We start from the raw sequence: 23,508 nt of genomic DNA on the forward strand, positions 1-23,508 counted from the left end.
CTTCCGTCCACAGCTTATCTGGTATGAAACCCTTTATCTTCCACTCCAGGCTGCTCCGTTGGTTATCAACTGTTAAGTTCCACTCTAGTTCCACTCCAAAAGGGCACTCCGGGACAACTCTTGATTCACCTTTTGTTAAGTTTTATTTACCAACTTAGACTTGTTGGTTTCAAGTTAATCAACCAATGTTTGAACCGTCAGGTTGATAACCTACAAAGCACAGATACAGAGGTTCACCATGTCATTCTGTAAGATGTTAAAACAATACATGAGCTTTTTAGATTACATTAATTAAATTAAGGTAAACAAATGAACCATTGTAAGTATTTCAAATGAATTAATAAAATTAATCTAGTGAATTAAGTTAAATCAAATAATAAATTTCATTAAATGCTCGCTTCAAACAACAGAACAGTTAAACATCAAATGTAATAAAGACAATCAAACGTCTACAAGCTTTTTCATTTTAGTTCTTTTTAACTAATATAACCTAATAACATTTACCAACCATTGGTGTCTTTGGAGTAAACTCTTGAGTAGTGCTTGCTGTGCTGTTCCTTTGCTTGTTTGAAGACTGAGCTACCATTTCTGCTCAGGTGTTTCATTTGTGATCAGTAGCCATTTTGCTGGTGCATTATGGGAAATGTAGTTCTCGACGGTGGTGGCAACCTTAGACCTACAACTGTTCACTTATAACCCAACACTTACATTTCTTACATTTTAGGTTTTTTAACATTTATTCATTATAATTCTCATTTCTGGACATAATAGGAATATGAACATGTTACTTTTTATAGTCACTCTGAACAAAAAAATTCCAAAAAAAAAAAGTCAGTGATATTCAGATTGGATTCAGTGTGGATTTTCTTCTGCTTCAGATCCAGTTGGGTTGGCTACATTCCAGCTGGAGGTGTGAACAATGAAACTACAGTCAATAAATCCCAAGCAAATACAACAACTACATTTGAGCAGATTCCACGGTGATACATGTCAGGCAATCGTCTGGTGACATCCCTGAAGACCACAGAGAAGAACAATGAGGATCAGTTGTGTACGAGGGGCTGTCGTATTTATGGCCATGGCCGTTATTTCTTATATCCTCTTTGCAAAAAGAGAAATGCATCCCCAGGAACAGAGTCTACACCAGGTCCAGCAGAGGGACAAGTCTCAGAATCGGGAGGTCATGGATAAGCTGCAGATCATGGAATCTCACATGCACAAACTGGGTGAGTTCGGACGGAGTCCAAAGACGGAGCTGTGAACTGTAACTGGCGCTAAAACTAAAACTACGGGAAAACCATTTCGTAAACAAATAAAATATACGAAAAAAATAAAAATTTCAAACTAAACGAAAACTGCGAATATTGCTTCCAAAAATAACGGAAATACCTTCTATTACCATTTTTAAATGCTATTTTGAAAAAGTGATATTCATTTTCATAATGACCATTATTAAAACCGATGTTTGCCCGTCTCATGGATATTGATAAAAGGGAAAACGAAAAACAAAAACGACGAAAACCAGACTGAGATCTATAATATAAACTAAACTGGATTTCAAATAAAAATGATTTCAAAATCATTTGAAAATAGAAGCTAAATTTAAAAATATAAACAAAAACTATAGTAACACTGGTAATGACCATCGTTAAGACTTCAGAAGCCGAAGGTTTTCTGTTAAGTTTTGCAGTAGTTCCAATATATATATATATATATATATATATATATATATATATATATATATATACATATAAATAAAAATATATATTATACATATATACATATATATATATATATATGTATAATATATATTTATACAATAATGTATAAAATATATTTCATAAAAAATACTTTCATAATCATGTAATTGTTAGAAATATGCAAATTAATATTTTTCTTTAAAGTAAATTATAATGAAGAATTAACTTGTAATTAAAAATGTCATTGTGTCAATGCAAATATCAGTTCCTTAGTTTGATTTTCTGAGGTCTGCTGATAATCCAGTAGCCATTTAATAGAATGTGCTGGAGTTCTGTCTTATTTTGCATTAGCACTCGTGCAGCTCACACATAAATCACTTCAGTCTTTCTGCAGAGTACAGAGCAAAATGAAAGCGAGAAGTATCACTCCTTTTATTTATTATTTACCAAAGTGGACATGACCACACATTTATAAACTAACCAACTAAAAATAAGTCTAAAGTCTAAATTAGCTGCCTAGTAAATAAGTGTCACACGGGGTATGGCGTACAGTATCTCTTTTGCACAGAGACACAGCATTTTGAAAACCGCAAGCAATTATTAAGTATAAGAATTAATATATATACACTTAGAATGGTGTATACACCTTACACGTCTATTGGTCAACCGGAATTAGCGTTCACGCCATTAAAGGGGGTGGAATAGATTGAGGGTGGTTGTTCTTTCTTGGGTTGGTTCGGGAGGGAGGGGAATCCCTTGGCTGTCCGCGGTTAATGTTGGGGGAAATGTGGTGTGCCCGTCGCTGATGTTAGATCGGCCGCGGGCGAAGATAAGTAGGTAAGAGTGAGGTGGGGGGATGAATGTGTAGGGAAGTTAGTTATGTGTGGGCGATAGGGAGCCGGGGAGCGAAGTGCGCTTTGGGGATAGAGCCTCTTCCTTCTTCGGGGGAAGGACCGGGGGGCTGTGTTGCCTCTCCCCTGAGAAGTAACCGTCCTTTTTAAGATTTCTCTGTCTTTTTGTATGAATGTGTGTGGTTGTGTCGATTTTAGCCGGGGTTTGTAGTAGAGTTGTTGAGGGTGGGGAAGGAGACTGATGGGGGTGATTTGGGTGATATACGGAGTGCAGTGCTTTTCCCTCACCAGATTTGTGTATTTATAATTATGGATTTTGTTGGCGTGATCTGATGTTGTGGAGTTAACACGTGTGATGTATTGCCCCCTACTGTCTGGTGTTGCCCTCTGGGAAGGATTGTGATCCCCGGCTATTACATTAAATAAAGTAATATTCTATTTATACCCTTGGCTTCGGTGTCTGGACCTCCCCAGATAATTTTATAAAAAAAGGTGGTGGCAGTGATTACCAGTGAACCCGTTTAAGTTGTAGCGGACCTAGGAGTTTTTAGTTCGCTACACTAATTACACTGGTGGCAGCAGTGGGATCGCTGCTAGGGTTGATTGTTGCAGTTTGGATAATTGACCGGTAATGATGTCGCAGCGGGAGAGCGTGCGGGGGGAAGCCACCTCATCACTGGCGTCTTCGCAAGATGATCAGCGAGAGATTCCTGGTGCGGCAGCTCGTGTTGTAAGTCGTCCGGTTTTTATGCCCGATACGTTTACTGGCGTAAATAGAGTGGTCAGACTGGCTTGAACAATTTGAGATGGCTGCTGTAGTAAATATGTGGGATGACGGGATTAAGTTAAAGTTCCTGTCTTTACTGTTGTCTGGTAAAGCGAGAGAAATTTATGGGGGTTACCTCCACAGGCTCGTGCAAGTTATGCGGCATTGAAACAAGCTCTGCAGGCGTGCTTGGAGCCTAGTGGGAGTGCTGACTGGCATCGGGCAGAGTTTGCCTCTCGTATCCGGCTACCAAACGAGTCGGCTCGGGAGTTTGGTACTGCCCTTAGACGTTTGGTTGTGCGTGCTTACCCTTTAGTCGATTATGCCACCAGTGTAATAAGTGTAGCGAACTAAACTCCTAGGTCCGCTACAACTTAAACGGGTTCACTGGTAATCACTGCCACCACCTTTTTTTATAAAATTATCTGGGGAGGTCCAGACACCGAAGCCAAGGGTATAAATAGAATATTACTTTAATGTAATAGCTGGGGATCACAATCCTTCCCAGAGGGCAACACCAGACAGTAGGGGGCAGTACATCACACGTGTTAACTCCACAACATCAGATCACGCCAACAAAATCCATAATTATAAATACACAAATCTAGTGAGGGGAAAAGCACTGCACTCTGTATATCACCCAAATCACCCCCATCAGTCTCCTTCCCCACCCTCAACAACTCTACTACAAACCCCGGCTAAAATCGACACACAACCACACACATTCATACAAAAAGACAGAGAAACCTTAAAAAGGACGGTTACTTCTCAGGGGAGAGGCAACACAGCCCCCCCGTCCTTCCCCCGAAGAAGGAAGAGGCTCTACTCCCAAAGCGCACTTCGCTCCGCGGCTCCTTATCACCCACACATAACTAACTTCCCTACACATTCATCCCCCCACCTCACTCTTACCTACTTATCTTCGCCCGCGGCCGATCTAATATCAGCGACGGACACACCGCATTTCCCCCAACATTAACCGCGGACAGCCAAGGGATTCCCCTCCCTCCCGAACCACCTCGGTCCTCTCTCCACCCAAACCAACCCAAGAAAGAACAACCACCCTCAATCTATTCCACCCCCTTTAAAAAGACATTCCTCCCCCCCTCAGGTGCAACCCATTAACAATCACACAACAGATACTCTCCACAACACTCACCACAATATCAAGTCCATCCATCCATCCATCCATTTTCCAAACTGCTTATCCTGCTGGGTTGCGGGGGGTCCGGAGCCTATCCCGGAAGCAATGGGCACGAGGCAGGGAACAACCTAGGATGGGGGGCCAGCCCATCGCAGGGCACATTCACGCACCATTCACTCACACATCCACACCTACGGGCAATTTAGCAAGTCCAATTAGCCTCAGCATGTTTTTGGACTGTGGGGGGAACCAGAGTACCTGGAGGAAACCCCACGACGACATGGGGAGAACATGCAAACTCCACACACATGTGACCCAGGTGGAGACTCGAACCCGGGTCCCAGAGGTGTGAGGCAACAGTGCTAACCACTGCACCACCATGCCACCCCCCAAACACACATATATAACACAAAATAAATGACATGAGTTACATTCTCCATCCTGCCAAAAATCTTGGGACCCGCTGTCTATTTTTAGCCGCGCGCTCCCGCCTGCGGCAACCTTAAACTGCCCGCTCCCGTGGGATCCCAGTCCCAATGCAGGGCTCTACACTGAAGCACAAATCACTATAATTAGAACTACACATTATCTATACGAACAGCCTATATTCATTAACTTATACAGACATTAATCAACTCATCCATTCATTAGTACATCGGCATAGCTAACTAAATGCGTCCTGCTGGCGAATGCAGCCGGGTTATATTCACTCGCCAGGCAAACTCGCGGCAAGCGCTTATACAACTTTAACAATCTCCCCTAACATCATATAGGCAATGTGTAACACTTGTATAATTCAACATTAAATGCTCACATCAGCAGTGACTTCTGCTTCAACTCGCTGCTGTAAAGAGATGGAAAATGGCAACCTCCACTTTTACCCGACAACCTCTAAAAACTAGTATACGCTGCAATAAAAGCCCCATATGGAAACAATACAGTCCACGTTATCAGAGCAAGAGTCCAAAATCGTAGGAATTCACATTTGAGCAGCAAATGTGCAATCAGGGAATTCTTCCAGCATTGTCATCGAGGTTCCCTAATGCTGGAAGACAGATTAGGTGTACACTTTACCCTTCACCAGGACTTCAGCAGTTATCATACAGCCATCTTGACCTTACCAATGGGCCAATGAGTCCTGGGCTGCTGCAGATCGACGATTTGGACCACAGAGTCCTCAGTCAGGTTAGCTGATGGCCTATGCCACTTCTGATGGGTCTGAAGTGTGGGCAGATAGTTCCACATAAACTGAACCCAGAACTGGTCTGCCAGGGTTTGACAGTGGTGCCATCGCCGCCGCCCCATGACTGCCGGTGAATGAGCTACCTGAGGTAAGGTAGCGTCCCGCCGCCCCATGACTGCCGGTGAATGAGCTACCTGAGGTAAGGTAGCGTCCCGCCGCCCCATGACTGCCGGTGAATGAGCTACCTGAGGTAAGGTAGCGTCCCGCCGCCCCATGACTGCCGGTGAATGAGCTACCTGAGGTAAGGTAGCGTCCCGCCGCCCCATGACTGCCGGTGAATGAGCTACCTGAGGTAAGGTAGCGTCCCGCCGCCCCATGACTGCCGGTGAATGAGCTACCTGAGGTAAGGTAGCGTCCCGCCGCCCCATGACTGCCGGTGAATAAGCTACCTGAGGTAAGGAAGTCGCTTGTCAAAGTCTTGGATGAGTAGTTTTGTAGCTAGATGTTGCAGATCCAGGACAATAGGATGTATCTCTTCCATGTCTGAGTTCTGCATCCTCTGCAGTCTTCCTCCGACTCGAATAACATCCAGCAAGGAATCTCATTCCGGGGCCAGACTGGCTAGCTGACTAAGGCTTGGTAATATTTTGCGCACCCTGAGAACTGCGACCTCTTCTGGGAAGCTCTGAGCTTGACATCCGCTTAGCACTAGAACTTCCGTTTCACGATATTCGATGGATTGACTGTCTGCAGTCTTCATCGTAACTCCTTGATATGCCCGTTGGGCAGCTTTCACTAACTCCTTCAATGAACTGAATTGGGTAGCATCAGGGATGCCCCTGGCTAATCCGCAGAATACAATGCCTTTGAGTTCAGTTGGCCCTTGGCTCTTATGACTGGATTCTGCCAGAGTAAGAAGGGACTTACCCCTTGTTATGTCGTCGCCTAAGGTGGGCTCCATCGGATCTGCTCGGTTCTGACAAAGCCACTGTTCTGTTGCTGGGGACCTTGCTTCAGTCAGCAGATGGGCTACCACTGTCGGCTGATTACTTGCCCGTTGCCTGAGATCGAATTCTCTTCCAGCCACTCTCTGCTTCTCAGCGGATATGCAGGGAAATCTCTCAAGACAATTATCCACATAGAAGCTCCGTTGCACTGACTATAGAGTGTCGGAGAAGTCTTTTTGGTGTTCATGAGTATGCTGCTACAAAGCAAAGATGGCACAACAAGGACTGCTTGTAGTGCCAGAAGGCAGTACCTGCAACTCCTACACGTTTGGGGGGTCGGCGCAATGCATGTCCCTCTAGATAAGTTGAAGTAATGGCAGAAGGCAGACCTAATGAAAGATGGAGTGGATATCTCCACTCACTGTAACCAGGTGTTGTCTGAATCGCAGGAGAACACCCAGCAGTGATGGGCCTAGTGCTGGGCCAGGCAGGAGTTGCTCATCAAATTTGGCATGACTGATTGTATGGAACCATCAAGTTGGAGGGTTCCCTTCCTCAAGAGGAGGGACGTGGCGTGGTGACAAATCCCCACAACGCTGATTAGCTGGGTTTTCACCTCCTGAAGCTCTAAGGCCTCCTGGTCTTCACGGGATCAGGTGGTTAACTTCTTGTTCCTGAATGGCAGAACATCAAGTTGCTAGAGTTTTTCGACATTCCGAAAGAGGAGGTCATCTGAGATAGTGACAGACACGAAAGGACACTGTGGGGTGGAAAGGTACTCGGTGCTGTATCCCTGAGCGCCTTGTAGTGCCCACCCAAGGGCAGTGTGGATTGCTAGCAGGCCGCTTTTAGTTCCTCCAGGTACTGGCTCAGTAGCAGTGATTAGCTGGACGTGATCTGATCCGATCAGTACCAATGGCTGTACGTTGGAGAAAGACTGTAGAGGGACGCCCCGTAGATGTGGGTGCTGTTTCTGGAGCTTATGAACTGGGTAGGTCTGCTCAATTAAGTCCAGACAGTCAAAGCTCCCCGGATCTTGTAGCGCTGGCGTGGATTAGGGGAAACCACTTCTAACAGATATTACCAAGATTCATGTACAGGGGGAGTACAGACATCTCAGGTCATGGACAATTATTGAAGTGTCAGTCGAGTGAATGTCAGTTCCATCTTCTTTACGATTCTGCATGTTATCTTCATAGGTAAATCAAACAAGTACTGCTTAAATTTGCAGGTGTGTGTTAGGGGTGTAATGGGTGGAACGCTGTAGTTTATGTGGTTAATATGTTTGGAAAAAATGTCCCATGCATGTATTTGTGCTCAATCTATATTTCATAATTGTGAATCTGTTGTAAATTCTTCCGATTTGGGACTCTTGCTCTGATAACGTGGACTGTATTGTTTCCATATGGGGCTTTTATTGCAGCGTATACTAGTTTAGAGGTTGTCAGGTAAAAGCGGAAGTTGCCATTTACCATCTCTCTTTACCAGTGTTCTATAGTAACGAAGTAATAATACTTCACTACTGTACTCAAGTATGTTTTGGGAGTGTCTATACTTTACTTGACTTCTTTTATTTTGTCAGCTTTCAGTTTTACTTCACAATTTACTTCATTAATTTCCTAATAGAAGTTTGCAAAACCTACAGACTATTTCCAAAGTAATAGAACTGTTACATACATGTAAATGCATGTGCAGACGTTTCTCAAATTGAAAATCTCATGCCAGCCAGCTGCCCAGCTGGCAGCCCTGCTGTGGGCATTTAAGAGAGCCAGTTCTTTCACTCGGCAAGGACACCGAGAGCAAGTGTGATATGAAAATGCCTTCATGAGAACATGTGCCACGTTTCTCGCAGAATATCTAATCGGCGATGTTCTGAAAAAGGACCCGTCTTCGAAATCAACAAAGAAGGATAAAAACGGAAAGGAAGGGGTGAAGGCAAAGAAGCTGTATCCAGACTCGTATCTCTTCAAAAGATGGGGCGACGACCTTTCAGAAGCAGAACAGCAAGAGGCGGAGGAACTTTTCCAGAAATATGGTTACAACACGTTTCTCAGCGATAGGCTGCCACTCAACAGGAAGCTTCCGGACACCAGACACAGCAGGTGACCCGTCTCTCCAAAGCTTGGCATCCAGTAGGGGAATAATGCAGATTGTCATGTGACACATCTGTGACCCATCATGTTTTTGCCTCACTTAATAACAAATGCATCTGCGTTCCTTGTGTACTGAGATACTCAGCTTAATACAGAGAAATCGCAGGGTAATTCAAACTGAGCGACAAAGTCTTGAAGTGCTGTTAACATTCCATCTAATCTGCAAAAATATGCAACATATTCTATTTATTGACAGTTTATCAGCTTTATATAGTTTATATAGGAGGGTTAAGTGTGACACCAGGAGAGACAGGAAGCCCCGGTTTGTTAATTTCATAGATCGGAGTGATCAGCTGGTTGCTCTTCTCTTCAGTTTGAAAATAATATCAAACATACAGCCGAGGAGGAATTAAGAATGACAAACCCAGTGGGGAACGTTCTCTCTCCAGGACTGGTTTCTGAGGCAAGTAGAGAGAGGGAAAGGAAGGGTTTGTGCTTATTGAAGTTTCAGAGATAATTGGGGGGTGAATAAGTAGGATGCATTCAGTGGCAGAACAACCGCACACTGGGTCCCAGGGGCAAAAATTCACAGCTAAGGCCTCCGACGGTTGCAGCAGTTGCGGATGATTAAATTTAAGTAGCAACCAAATATCATTACCATGCATTCCTGTAGTTACTAAAGTCTGCAAACATGATTTTTTCATTAAGTACATGCCTTGACAATGGAGTTTGACTACAAAACATTACAAACTATTACATTTTAAAATTATTTTAAGTATTGCACAAAATATTTTATGATTCCCACCATAATGAGATTATATAGATAACAATGACAGATATAAAAGTAGCATGTCATAGGAAATTTAGGCCTGGGGCACCTGCCCCTCTGCCCTGCCTACCCATCTGCCCCTGGATGCATCATGAAGTTAATTATTGGTGAGCTACAATGGTAAATGATGCAAGAAGGGTAATATCAGTGTCTATTTGATATGATGGTTCCATTCAGACTGTCTGACTTCCTTTTTGACTCTGTCACTGCCTAGATGTGTGGGCAAAAAATACCCAGAGGACCTTCCTAGCCTGAGTGTGGTGCTGATCTATCTGGATGAGGCTCTGTCCGTCATCAAGAGAGCCGTCCGCAGCATCGTTGACAGGACCCCAGCCAGACTTCTGAAGGAGATCATACTGGTCGACGACTGCAGCTCCAATGGTTTGTATTGCTAGATTTTCGTAATAATTTAATGAGAATGTCATAATCAGGGAAAGTGAACCTGTCCGTACGCAGACCAACATGGCCGTGGCGAGACTCGTCTGTGTCCATGGTACAGAATGATATAGAGTTTAAAAATCTAGTCTATGTCTGCCGTGCTTGCATTTTGAACACAATGTCAGCCATGATTTATCATGTTGTTCATCCCTGGTCATAATGCACGGCATAATAAGAAGCGATTATGATTTTTTTGTACTGCGTGACACCTGTGTTGAAAAGTATATGACTTCACACAAAATTTAGCATATAAGGTTAGCAAATGAGTAATTAATTTAATTAAAGGCAAGTTCTTGTAGCGTATTATCAGACAGAGAGATCATTCCATGTGTTTTACAGATGTAGAATCGAGATTACGACAATAACTGCAAATATGACAATAAAAGAGTTAAAATAGTGCAAAGAGAATCACACTGAAGCTTATCAAAGGCTATTAAAACAGGCCAGGTTTTAACTTCTTTTTGAAAACTGGCAACAGTTGGGGCAGATCTGATGTCCATGAGAACTGCTCTAGGCGACACTAGCTGAACTGGGTCAGATCTATGAGAAGTGAATTTGATTTATGAGAAGTGAATTTTAGGTCCAACCAATTAAGTGATCTATATACAACAAGCCAGACTTTGAAATTGTTCCAAATTAAAATAGAAAACACACAAGCATAATTAAATCTCAGTTCCTGGCCGCTGTGCTCGTTCAGCAGCGAGCTTCTGTTTTACCCATCTTCTTACATCATCATACCGCTATCACAATCATCATCGTACCGCTATCGCAATCATCATCGTACCGCTATCGCAATCATCATCATACCGCTATCGCAATCATCATCATACCGCTATCGGAATCATCATCATACCGCTATCGGAATCATCATCATACCGCTATCGCAATCATCATCATACCGCTATCGCAATCATCATCGTACCGCTATCGCAATCATCATCATACCGCTATCGCAATCATCAACGTACCGCTATTGCAATCATCATCGTACCGCTATCGCAATCATCATCGTACCGCTATCGCAATTATCATCATACCGCTATCGGAATCATCATCATCATACCGCTATCGGCACTGCGCAGATGCTCTAATGATGGCAGAAAACGCGGACGCGCTCGCTGCTGTCTCACCCCATGCCTGCTTCACCTCAAAAGGCTTAGGTTTATTTTTGTAAATATGCTTTATTTTGATAAAGAATACAAGTCACAGTATACAGTAACAGGCAGAATGATGTTACAGTCATAGCTATCATTTGACAAAGTGTGACAAGTGAAAAATTTTGAATAATAAGGTTGGTATACAAGCTCCTAAATTACAAACATTGAATACAATTAGTATTTTTTACTCGTAAAAGCCCTTCTGATAGACTCGTCTTTCTCCTCTTTCATCCCATGTAGCTTAAGTAACCATCTGCAGCTGAACATCCGCGACAATGACCCTCAGGGTCTTATTTTCTGCTTTCAGCTTTTCCACCTTTTCCTTCAGCAAAACTACTTTAAAGTTGCTGTTCACCCATGTGGATAACAAAGTTGATTAACCATTGTAGAAATGATGCAATAGCCTCTGGGGTTGACAAAGACACTTTTTCAATGGAAGAAACATTTTCAAAGAAAGCTTTGGAGGTTTCGTCATTCTTTACAGAAAGATCTTTGATAACTTTCAGTATTTCATTTGTGTCACTATGTATTATTTTTTGTTGCTCTTCTTTTAGTTTTTTAAGGAGAGGAAGTTTCTCCGGCGTTTCTGGCAGGGGTTGAGCTAAATCATTATTGCAACCTTTTGGTTCCAGGTCAAACCACGGCAAAGCGATAGTTTTGGATACATCCATTTCTTCCATCATTTTTTTTCTAACAACAGGCCAAAATCTGATTTTTCAGATTAGTGAAATGAATTTGGACACGCCCATAACTACTAGTTACGCTTTACGCTTTGCCTTAAATCATCAAAATAGAGCCTAAAGTCTTTAACTTTAGCTATGTTATGGAGATCTCAGAATGCTGATATAGCTTTTATTTGATCAAGCTAAGATCTGCATCCATTATTATACCAAGATTTTTTACATTTTTATCCTGCTATCTAGGTAAGCACTAAGTTTCTGCCTTCCATCTTTGTTCCCACACAAAACAATATTTGTTTTATCTTTATTTAAATGAAGGATATTTTGTTGCATTCAGTTATTAATCTTTTCAAGGCACAGACACAGTAAGTCTGTATGACTATAGTCAGTTGTGAAAGAGTTAGATAGACATGGGTGCAGTCTCACCATGGAGAATCTCACCAAGTGCAATCATGTGCAGGTCGAACATCCAATGGGCCAAGGATAGATCCCTGTGGGACACTGTATGTCACGGCAGTTTTCTCTGATTCATAATTGCTGACAGAGACAAAATAAAAAGCATGATTAAAAGATGTTTTGCTCTGCAGAGGATCTAAAGGACCCGCTGAATGCATACATCGCTTTCATACATGAAAAGTCGCCTGGTTTGGTGAAGATGGTGAGGCACCCAAAGCAGTTGGGACTGGCTGAAGCTCGAGTGTCGGGGTGGGAGGTGGCTACCGGAGATGTGGTGGCCATCCTTGACGCTCACATTGAAGTCCATGTAGAATGGTACGAACAGCTCTCATTACCCATATAATATAGGCCTATTGCCATGAAAAACACTTCTGATAAACACGTCAGTAACTTGTTCCATCTACTTCTGCAGGGCAGAACCGCTGCTGACTCGAATCAAGGAGGACCGAACTTTGGTACTGAGCCCTGTTTTCGACAACGTGAAATATGATAACCTGGAGGTCATCCCTTATTATGCAGCAGCTGATGGTTTTGATTGGGCTCTGTGGTGCATGTATGAATCATTCAGACCCGAGTGGTACAAACTCAATGATCCATCTGAACCTGGCAAGTGAGTAACACACAGACTCTTTCGCAGTGAAACATCTATTGCAATCTCTATAATCCAGCACTGTGAAGCAGTCATCCGTTATTACTACAATAAACACAGTTTTGTAATGTAAAGGTTAATGCACGACAAACCACGCTTGAAGCGCCATGGTTACTACACATTTGGCTTAAATGTTTGTACCTATATAGAACATTTTCACACTTACTAGCTGAAAGCACATTTATATTTATATTTAAACTACCGTCGTTCATATAAAAAATTGTCTGTTGCTAAAACGATAAGCTAGTCGTTAGTTCAAAATTGGCTGGCATTAAGCCCAAAGATTGGCTTTTTGGTATAAATGTGTAAAACAAATAGTACCTATATATGTAGTACCTGTGGTATAAGCTGGTTAACGTACTTTAGGTTATGCATTGTGCATTTTAAACACACAGCTGCCTGACAAAGAAATGTAAATACATATCATCAGTCATTGTATTAATTTAGCTTAATGTACCTTTTGGTATTAATTTGCATTATGGGTTTACATGTTATTAAAACTGGACATGCATGTGACTTGTCATGCCCGGCTCGTCCCATCCTCGTGTGTGCCACGCCCCCTGATTATCCTCGTGTGTGCCACGCCCCCTGATTATCCTTGTGTGTGCCACGCCCCCTGATTATCCTCGTGTGTGCCACGCCCCCCTGATTATCCTCGTGTGTGCCACGCCCCCTGATTATCCTCGTGTGTGCCATGCCCCCCTGATTATCCTCGTGTGCTTCCCCGATCTCGCCCAGCTGTGTCCTATTATTTTCGCCCAGTCTTGTCTATTTGAGTCTACGTCTTGCCTTGCTGTTGGTCCATCATTGATGTTAGAATCTTTGAGATGTCCCGTTCTCCCCGTAGTTGTCTTCCCCCTAATAAAACCCCGTTTGTCCCGACTTTCGCCTGCCTACCTGATCCTTCCTGCACGCCTGCCTGATCCTTCCTGCCCGCCTGCCCATCCGCTAACCTGCGACCCTGACATGAGTAGGATAGGCAGATTAAACAGGACTGTAAAATATGACTGGACTACAATAAATCAGTAAATCACTTTGGTATTAAATTACCAAATTACACAGGTGTTAAATTACACAGGTCTGGTCCTTAGTCTGAAGCACTGATATTGTGTAAGTGATTTGTAGCAGTTTCTTTGTTTTTATGCTTTCAATTAATTTTTAATTGTAGAATTTTAAAGATAATAGCGCATTGATTTACTATGGTTACAGAAAATGAATCGACATACTTCTGACCAATCAGATTGTAGAATTCAGCAGTATTTTGGTATAAATTTTTCCCTTCTGATTTGCAGGAGTCCATCCGTCATGGGAATTCTTGTGGTCGACAGGCTTTTCTTTGGAGAGATTGGATTACTGGATAAAGGAATGAAAGTGTACGGTGGGGAGAATGTGGAGCTGGGAATTCGTGTAAGTTCAATGGAAGTGATTAATCAGATCATTTCACAAGTTACTGATGAAGTGAAGTTGGTGCTTCAAAAATCATGTAAAACATACAGTAATATGCAAGAATGTTATCCGAGGTCGGGGCAAGCAGGGGCAGCAGTCTCAGCAGGGAAACCCAGACGTCCCTCTCCCCAGCCACTTCATCCAGCTCCTCCAGGGGAATCCCAAGGCGTTCCCAGGCCAGCCGAGAGACACAGTCCCTCCAGCGTGTCCTGGGTCTTCCCTGGGGCCTCCTCCCAGTGGAACATGCCTGGAACACCTCACCAGGGAGATGTCCAGGAGGCATCCTATGTAGATGCCCGAGCCACCTCATCTGACTCCTCTCGATGCGGAGGAGCAGCGGCTCTAGTCTGAGTCTCTCCCGAATGACCGAGCTCCTCACCCGATCTCTTTGGGAGAGCCCAGCCACCCTGTGGAGGAAACTCGTTTTGGCCTCTTGTATTTGCGATTTTGTCCTTTCAGTCACTACCCACAGCTCATGAACATAGGTGAGGTTAGGAACGTAGATTGACTAATAAACCGAGAGCTTTTCCTTTTGGCTCAGCTCCTTCTTCACCATGACAGACCGATGCAGTGCCAATATCACTGCTGACGCCGCACCGATCCGCCTGTGTATCTCCTGCTCCATCCTTCCCTCACTTGTGAACAAGACCCTGAGATATTTTAACTCCACTACTTTGGGAAGGACCCCATCCCCAACCTGGAGAGAGCACTCCACCCTTTTCCGGCAGAAGACCAGGGTCTCGGATTTTGGAGGTACTGATTCTCATCCCAGCCGCTTCACACATGGCTGTGAACTGCTCCAGTGAGAGCCAAAGGTCATGGTCCGATGAAGCCAACAGAACCACATCATCTATAAAAAGCAAAGACCTAATCCTGAGGTCACTAAACCGGACACCCTCAATGCTCTGGCTGCACCTAGAAATTCTGTCCATAAAAGTTATGAACAGAATCGGTGACAAAGGGCAGCCATGGTGGAGTCCAACCCTCACCGGGAACGAGTCCGACTTACTGCCGACAATGCGGACCAAGCTCTGACACTGGTCCTACAGGGACCGAACAGCCCTTATAAGGCAGCCCGGCACCCCATACTCCCGGAGCACCCCCCACAGGACTCCCCGAGGGACGCGGTCGAATGCCTTCTTAAAGTCCACAAAACATGTGTAGACTGCTTGGGCAAACTCCCATGCACCCTCCAAGAGTATAGAGCTGGTCCACCATTATAATATAGTTAGCACAGTTGCTAACTATATTAACAATTTACGTAGCTGGACCAATGCAACTGAATGGGTCCAACTATGTAAGTTGCTACCAGGAGCTTTTGGGAAACATACCCCTGCTCACTGGAACGGAGTTTGGTCACTAAACGAGGAGTGGTTGTAATTTTATATCTCAGGCTTGTATGTCTCCTGCTGCAGGTGTGGTTGTGTGGAGGCAGCATAGAGGTGGTACCCTGTTCCAAGATTGCCCACATAGAGAGAGCCCACAAACCTTACCAGCGCGACTTAAGCAAGACCATGCTGAGGAACGCTCTGAGAGTCGCCGAGGTCTGGATGGACGAGTACAAGTCCAACGTTTATATGGCCTGGAACATTCCCATTAAGGTGCAGTAGCTACGGTGGATGGGGATGGATGCCAGTGGTCTTCTCACATATTTCCAGGCATTCCATAAATTTTTAGCTTTTTGTTCCCGTCTGCTTGCCTTCAGGACCACGGCATTGATATTGGCGACATCTCAGAAAGGAAGCAGCTGAGGGAGAAACTCAAGTGTAAACCCTTCAAGTGGTACCTGGACAATGTTTATCCAGCCCTGGATCCTCTCGCCGGCCTCACTGCCTACGGCACAGTACGTTATGCTCGGGGAAATGCTGCCGTTGTATTTACAGCTTGGGCAGGACAGCGAGGCTGGTTAATAATAAGGTGTCTGGTGCTTATCAAATCCATGGGTATTGTCAGTCTGTCAGTCAACATCTGGTTTAGGAGATTTACAACGTTACAACAAGTACTGCTCTCACGATGCTCTGCTTGGCCAAGTTGGTGAAAAGCAGTACGTGAGAGAGATTAAGGGCCCTGTGGCTCTGCATTCACTGCCAGGTGGCCATTTCTGGGCCACGTCTCCTCCATGATCTGCTGTGCCTTCTGGGGTCACACCTTCATGACATGTTTTTTTTTTTCTAAATATGGTTTTATGGCCAAGTTGGTGACAAGAGGTATGTGAGAAAGACTAATAGGGAGGGGCAGGATGAGGAGGGGGGGGGACACGATAAAAGATTCTGGCAAACAGTCAACCGAGTCAGGTGGGGGACCAATGCTATCTACAGCAAAGATGGAGAACTATTGAGCCCAACTGGGGATATAGTCAGGCGATGGAAAGTATATTTTGAGGATCTCCTGAATCTACATTGCAGCTTTCTTTAAATCAGAGCTAGATAAGGTTTAACAACTTTAAGCTAAGTTGAGTTCTCCCCAAACGAGCTTGATGGGCCGAATGGCCTCCTCTCGTTTGTAAATATCTTATGTTCTTGTGTTCAAACTCCAGTATTATTTAAGCTTTATCGCCATGTCGTGATAACACTGATGCATTGTTAACTGCCCCTCCCTATTCACTTAAGTTACTCTGGATAACAACATCTAAACATTTCTCTGTACAAACACCCCTGCCCTCCCGGAATTTCCGGGAATGTCCTGCCTGTTGATACCCATGCATCTGCGGTCAGTCACGCGTTCCCGATTCCCACAATCCTTCTCCAAAGATACTAAAATAGCTCTGGGGTCTTTGCTATCGCGCTCGTGCTCTTGCTCTAAAAAATAAATGTCCGGGATATTGTGTATAATCTGATTTGCCTCAGGGAGCCACTGTCAACATGCCGGAGACGGCATATTTGCACTGTCCGTTTTAGTAGATGTGTGTCTTGATTTCATTTGTGTGTTTTTTTGCTGCCTGACACAATTCAGCTCACAGCTACTGTACCATGTGACCACAAAAGTGTTCTTTTGGTTCAGCAGAACCGGTCATTTTAGTTTCGTTGTAGCGCAAAAAAGGTTTATATCAAAATATTAAAATACACCCTGTGGATACTCTCCCAAGTCTTCCAACTGAAAACGATACATTCCATGTACTTAATAAAATATCGAAATATTTTTATTTACATAAAGGAACAGGACATGCTACTCCTCCCAAAACTTTGAAAAAAGTAATACTGTGATAAAATTCCATCACTATCCAAAAAGTGAAAAATAATTTTACGTCACCAGTATATTTTTGCCCTTGACCTCACTGGAGAAAAGGTAATGTGTTACATTACTTAATTGTTACCACCAAATGTAGTGGAATCACAGTTTGTAACGCCTTACTACCAACACTGCTAATTTCACAAAGCATAGGGAATCTTTTATCCATCGAGTCTCCGCCTGGGTCTGCATGATCTCCCCATGTCGTCTCCCCATGTGATCATACACCCATTCTCCTGTCTACTGATAGCATCTGACATCTAACTGAACAATGGAAAGATGCTTTATGACGTCATCTATTTAATCAACTAGAATTTATGTTATTTAGTTTTTTAGTTAACATCTCTGTGTATGACTGTGGTTTGTATGGATAAGTTTATATCGCTAATTTTTAATACTGATAGCCTCACAGTTAGCTAATAACACTGTAAATTGTGACTATAAACCGCCATTAATTACTTTCACTGACATTTTTGCCTCTGACAACAATCCATGTAAGTCCATTTGAAACATTAAACCGTTCACTGACGGCTGTTTGAAGATAAGTTTCTATTTGTGGTGCTAATTAAGGGCGTCTCATTAGGCTGTTTTAGGTATATTTGGTAAAGTTGTTTGGGAAAATGTGCTTTTTCTCACTACATTTTTTTGCAGACGTGTGTTTTTCATTGGACAGTGATTGTATAGACCACATTTGCTTTTTTTGCTATTATTTAGTAAATTAAGCTCATGAGTAATAACATTTTTACGCTGCTTATTTCAAACCGGCAGATATCTAATGACCTAAGGAGAGATTTATGCCTCGATCAAGGAACCATCCCAGGACATTTACCCATACTCTACGGATGCCACAGATATTCACCGCAGGTGTGTATTAAGATTAAGCAACTATAAGCTTCATTTATAAGCAGACATTGAAGAAGAGACCTAAATGTTCACAGGACACGTTCGTCTGCCTGAGGGCTGGATTAGGATATCCTGCTTTAACTGAAGACTCACCATTGGCGTAATTGTTCAGGAACTGACTTCAAATCATATTTTTAATAATTTATATGAATTCGTGACTACTTGATCATCTTGCTGTTATCTCATTTATTACTAAACATAAGGTCACTCTTTGTTTGTGTATTCCATTTCCACTGAAATTTCATAAGTAATAAACCGATTTAGTAGCACAAACATACTCTGACAAGTTCAAATTTTGCTGAAAAATGGCACTGCACTGTGGCCTCAGACCTCCAGTGTTGCGAATTTGGAAGCAGCTGCCAGTTCTCTGCGTGTCGACCAGCTCCTGCCTGCAGTGCAAACAAACACGAGAGCCGTAACAGGTGTCAACACCAGGGCAAATTCCGACAGACACCTTGATCAAAATCTCATTTTGTACCACGGAGATAGTATTTTGGAAATGTAGCCGAAATATTTTTTTCTTTTCTCAGTCAAAACATTTTGCCTCAGACACCTCCGTGCGTGTGCGGACAGGCTGACGGTCCCCGAGCAGAAGTAGCGTAACCGCAGTGTCCCCCTATTTGCACAGCACTGTCAGTTTTACTCCAGCGGACAGATCCGCGTTGGCCACCTGGCGTCACACAGGTATGAGGTGCGGCGCTGCCTCGTAGACCTCGGCGCTGGACAGTCACCCGGCTTGTATGACTGCGCGGAGGCTCAGAGTAAGAACTTCCACATGCTGTGGGACTTCAAACAGGTGATTTTACTGGCTATTTCAAATGACATGGCAACCACTTACCTTATATACATCGGCTTGGATGATACATAAATGTATTATTACGGTTTTTCTGAATTGCTAATGCGTATTTCGTGAAACCTCCCGTACTTTTCTCAGAGCGACGAATGCAAAACCCAATTTTCAAGCTACATTCACGAAACCTTCGACTCATCTTGCAAAATCAATATGCTGGAGGTCACTCATCAAGCCTGTCAGTACATAAACACCACTGAGCAGAAAAACAAAAAAGCGAAAACGCTACCAATGACAAACGTTGCAGAAACGTTTACTTCGGATGTGGTCTTTTGCAGGATGAGCTGCAAAATTGGAAATTGGAAAAAAAGAAAATGTAATTTAGCTAAAATGTTTGTGTACAGTTATAAATAAACCAATATGTAATGTTTGCAATATCACTCCAAATACATTTGGCCTTTGTGGCCTATTTTTTTAAATTTTGCATCAAAGTTCGCCAAGGTGTGAAATGTGTTGTGATAAATGAGAATGTTTAGAGGTTTACAAAATGGGCGACTCAGATATGAACAGTGTCTAACTACAAATTGGGATATTTTCTAAAATGCAATAAAAACAAAAATCTGCGATTCTTAATTCACATGAATCACATGAATACAAACGTACAAAGAAAAGACTTTCAGCAGTTTCACTGGCCGGCTTAATTGTATTTTGTAAATATCTGCAACGCTACAATTTGATGGCTGCAATGGGAGGCATATTTACCATTGTGTTACATCCCCTTTCCTTTAATAACACTTTTTAATCATTTTGGAACTGAGGATAATAATTGTAGTAATTTTGCAATTGGAAATTTTGTCCATTCAAGACTTCAGCTGCTCAGCAGTCCGGGGTCGTTGTCTGAATCTCCTCTCTATGTTTTTCCAAAAACAAGCTGAAATCATCCGACCACAGCATACGGTTCCACAGTCTTTTGGTCCATCTGAGATTTGCTTGGGCCCAGAGATCTTGCCAGCATTTCTGCATATAGTTGATGTAAGGCTTCCTCCTTGCGTTACAGTTTGAAGTTGCATTTCTGCATGCGGAGACGGACTGCGTTAAGTGACAATGGTTTTCCGAAGTACCCCTGTGCCCAGGTGGCTGTATTTGTCACATTAGCATGACAGTTTTGCCACCTCAGGGTTCGAAGATCACACACATCCAACAGTGGGTTCTGTCCTTGCGCTTTACACGCTGCGATGTCTCTGCATTCTCTGAATCTTTTCACAATATTATGCTAGACCTAGATTCTCTGCAATCTCGCATTGAGTGAATGTTCCTTTTGAACTAACAATTCTCTCACAAATTCTGACACAAAGGGGTGAGTCGCGACCCATCCCTGCTTGCAGAGACAGAGCCTTTAATGGATGCTACTTTTATACCTAGATATGACATCTCACCTGCTACCGATTCACCGGCTTATTGTGGCGTCTCCCAAATCTTATTTGAACTCTGTCTCAACTTTTATCGAGTACATTGCAGCCATCAAATTCTAACTTGCATATATTTACAAAATATAATTAAGTTGGTCTGTGAAACTGCTGAAAATCTTTTCTTTTTTCTTTTGTCAGGTAAATACAAGTTCACGACCAATTCACAAAATTATAATCTACACATTCCGCTAGATCCATCAGTGCTATGAATGTTAATGCCCCCCCCCCCCCCCATTAATGTACCTGCTGTCCTTGTAGGGACAGGCGATAAGGAACAGGAACACAAACAGATGCCTTGAGATAAACATCGTCCAAGACTCCGGCTACCAGCTCGTCACGCGGGAGTGCAGCGGTCAGCACTGGACAATGCAGTATAAAATCGCGGATTTCTGAACGGGAGGTAAGCGTGTGGCCAGTTCCAAAGCACAACAGGAAGCTGTCATCCCATTCGGCTGATGGATTTTTATTTTTAAAATTGAGATTAAGGGCTTTACAAAGAAAAGAAATAAGAGGGAGTGGAAATTTACCCCCCTAATGTAAAGCAAAGCACACGGTGAGATGGGCTATCTGTCATATGGTCACCTTACAATGTTTTCCTCTAAGAACTATACAAACGATAGGAGGCCATTCGGCCCATCAAGCTCGCTTGGGGAGAACTAAACTAATAGCTCAGAGTCGTTAAAATCTTATCTAGCTCTGATTTAAAGGAACCCAAGGATTCAGCTTGCACTACATTATCAGGAAGGCTATTCCATACTCTGACTACACGCTGCGTAAAGAAGTGCTTCCTTAAATCCAGCTTGAAATGTTCTCCCGCTAATTTCCACCTATGGCCACGAGTTTGTGTATTTAAACTAATGCTGAAGTAACTATTTGGTTGAACAGCATCCAAACCTGTTAGAATCTTATATACCTGGATCATGTCCCCCCTCAATCTCCTTTGCTTGAGACTGAACAGATTTAGCTCAAGTAACCGTTCCTCGTATGACATTCCTCTAAGACCAGGAGTCATTTTTGTGGCCCTACGCTGCACCTTTTCTAAGGCCACAATGTCCTTTTTAAGATATGGTGACCAAACCTGCACACAATATTCTAGGTGAGGTCTCACCAAGGAATTGTATAATCTTAGCATTACCTCCCTTGACTTAAACTCCACACACCTGGAGATATACCCCAACATCCTATTGGCCTTTTTTATTGCTTCCCCACACTGGCGAGAATGGGACATGGAAGCATCAACATACACACCAAGGTCTTTCTCATGATCAGCTACCTTTATTTCAGTGACACCCATGAAATACCTGTACTTTATATTTCTGCTCCCTAGATGGAGTACCTTACATTTATCGACGTTAAATTTCATCTGCCAGGTATCGGCCCAGTCACTAATTAAATCAAGATCCCGCTGTAGCTGCTGAGCCACTAATTCAGTATCTGCTACACCACCCACCTTGGTGTCATCTGCAAATTTCACCAGTTTACTGTATATATTGGTATCCATATCATTTATGTAAACTAGGAACAATAGTGGTCCTAAAATCGAACCCTGTGGTACCCCACTATGAACGCAGGCCCACTGTGACATTGTGCCTCTTATAACTACTCGCTGTTTCCTATCTGTTAACCAGTTATCAATCCAGGTCGCTACGGTACCTAAAATACCTGTCGCTTTGAGTTTAAGTAGGAGCCTCTTGTGGGGGACAACATCAAAAGCCTTTTGGAAATCTAAGTAGATGACATCATAGGCCTTCTTATCATCAACTTCCTGAGTAGCTTCCTCAAAAAGCTCCAACAGATTTGTTAAACAGGATCTACCTCTCCTAAATCCATGCTGGCTATCCCGCAAAATGTTATTGGAGTCCAGGTAGTCTACAATTTTCTCTTTGATCATAGCCTCCATAACTTTACCAGTTATACAAGTTAGACTGATTGGCCTATAGTTAGACAAATTACTTCTATCCCTTTTTGAAAATAGGCGTTATGAAGGTGTGCTTCCAATCAGAAGGTACCACACCTTCAGATAAGGATTTTTATTGTATCCAAAGCAAACAAACCCAAGTGAACATATCTGCAGAGCAAACAGATAGTCATTTATCCTGCCTTAGCCTATAGGTGCTTCTGCAGGGGCAACCCTGTGCTGATATGCGAAAATACTTGAGTCACAGTGATTCAGACAGAACAAAAATTAATTTGAACCGAAATAGAGTTTTATATACATTTCTGAAGTAACCATTTAAGATACGGCCCATACTATTCGAGACTTTACTAGGGAATGAGCGGGCATGAGAAATGCGGTACGTGGCGGATAAATCAATGCAAATATATCTGCCCCCCCCCCCCCCCCAGACAGGCAGTCCTGTCCTCCCCCAGCATTGACACAAGGTGGCTCATATCAGACTTGTGGATATTACAGCTCCCCCCCCCTAATCAAGTCCCATTTGGGAGCTGGGAGAGAGCAAAAACACGGACATCTGTGGGTCTGAGAAGCGGAAATGCTGCTTATAGAGACCATCTGAGCTTTCCTTTTTAACTGGGTCACTGCCTAGGTCTGTGAGCAGAGAAAGCCCAGAGGACCTCGCTGACCTCAGGCTGATGCCGATCTATCTGGATGAGGCTCTGTCCGTCATCAAGAGAGACGTCCGCAGCATCATCGACAGGACCCCAGCCAGACTTCTGAAGGAGATCATACTGGTCGACGACTCCAGATCCAATAATTTCTTGCACAATAAACTGTATGATATTTTCTGAGGCATTTTATTGCTTGTAGTCAGCAGCCTGA

At 43.2% G+C, this 23,508-nt stretch overlaps 1 protein-coding gene across 1 annotated transcript; it reads left to right on the forward strand.

The window, feature by feature from the left end:
- The first annotated feature begins 1,132 nt into the window (after window positions 1–1,132).
- On the forward strand, window positions 1,133–23,472 carry LOC125745291 (probable polypeptide N-acetylgalactosaminyltransferase 8). Its single transcript, XM_049017989.1, has 12 exons — window positions 1,133–1,226; window positions 8,444–8,693; window positions 9,728–9,894; window positions 12,376–12,559; window positions 12,657–12,854; window positions 14,186–14,300; window positions 15,755–15,940; window positions 16,045–16,182; window positions 18,336–18,431; window positions 19,099–19,266; window positions 20,988–21,129; window positions 23,276–23,472. Exons 1-11 carry the CDS (start codon window positions 1,184–1,186, stop codon window positions 21,120–21,122), a joined length of 1,680 nt encoding a protein of 559 aa, XP_048873946.1. The 5' UTR covers window positions 1,133–1,183; the 3' UTR covers window positions 21,123–21,129; window positions 23,276–23,472.
- Window positions 23,473–23,508: the final 36 nt, after the last annotated feature.

The sequence above is a fragment of the Brienomyrus brachyistius genome, chromosome 1 (genome assembly GCF_023856365.1).
Source record: "Brienomyrus brachyistius isolate T26 chromosome 1, BBRACH_0.4, whole genome shotgun sequence".
Classification (NCBI taxonomy): domain Eukaryota; kingdom Metazoa; phylum Chordata; class Actinopteri; order Osteoglossiformes; family Mormyridae; genus Brienomyrus; species Brienomyrus brachyistius.

Coding starts and splice junctions, on each gene's coding strand:
- LOC125745291 (XM_049017989.1), top strand. CDS start 1,184: ATGGATAAGCTGCAGATCATGGAATCTCACATGCACAAACTGG. Junction 12,560..12,656: donor ATTGAAGTCCATGTAGAATG/GTACGAACAGCT, acceptor CTACTTCTGCAG/GGCAGAACCGCTGCTGACTC. Junction 15,941..16,044: donor CCTGGAACATTCCCATTAAG/GTGCAGTAGCTA, acceptor GCTTGCCTTCAG/GACCACGGCATTGATATTGG.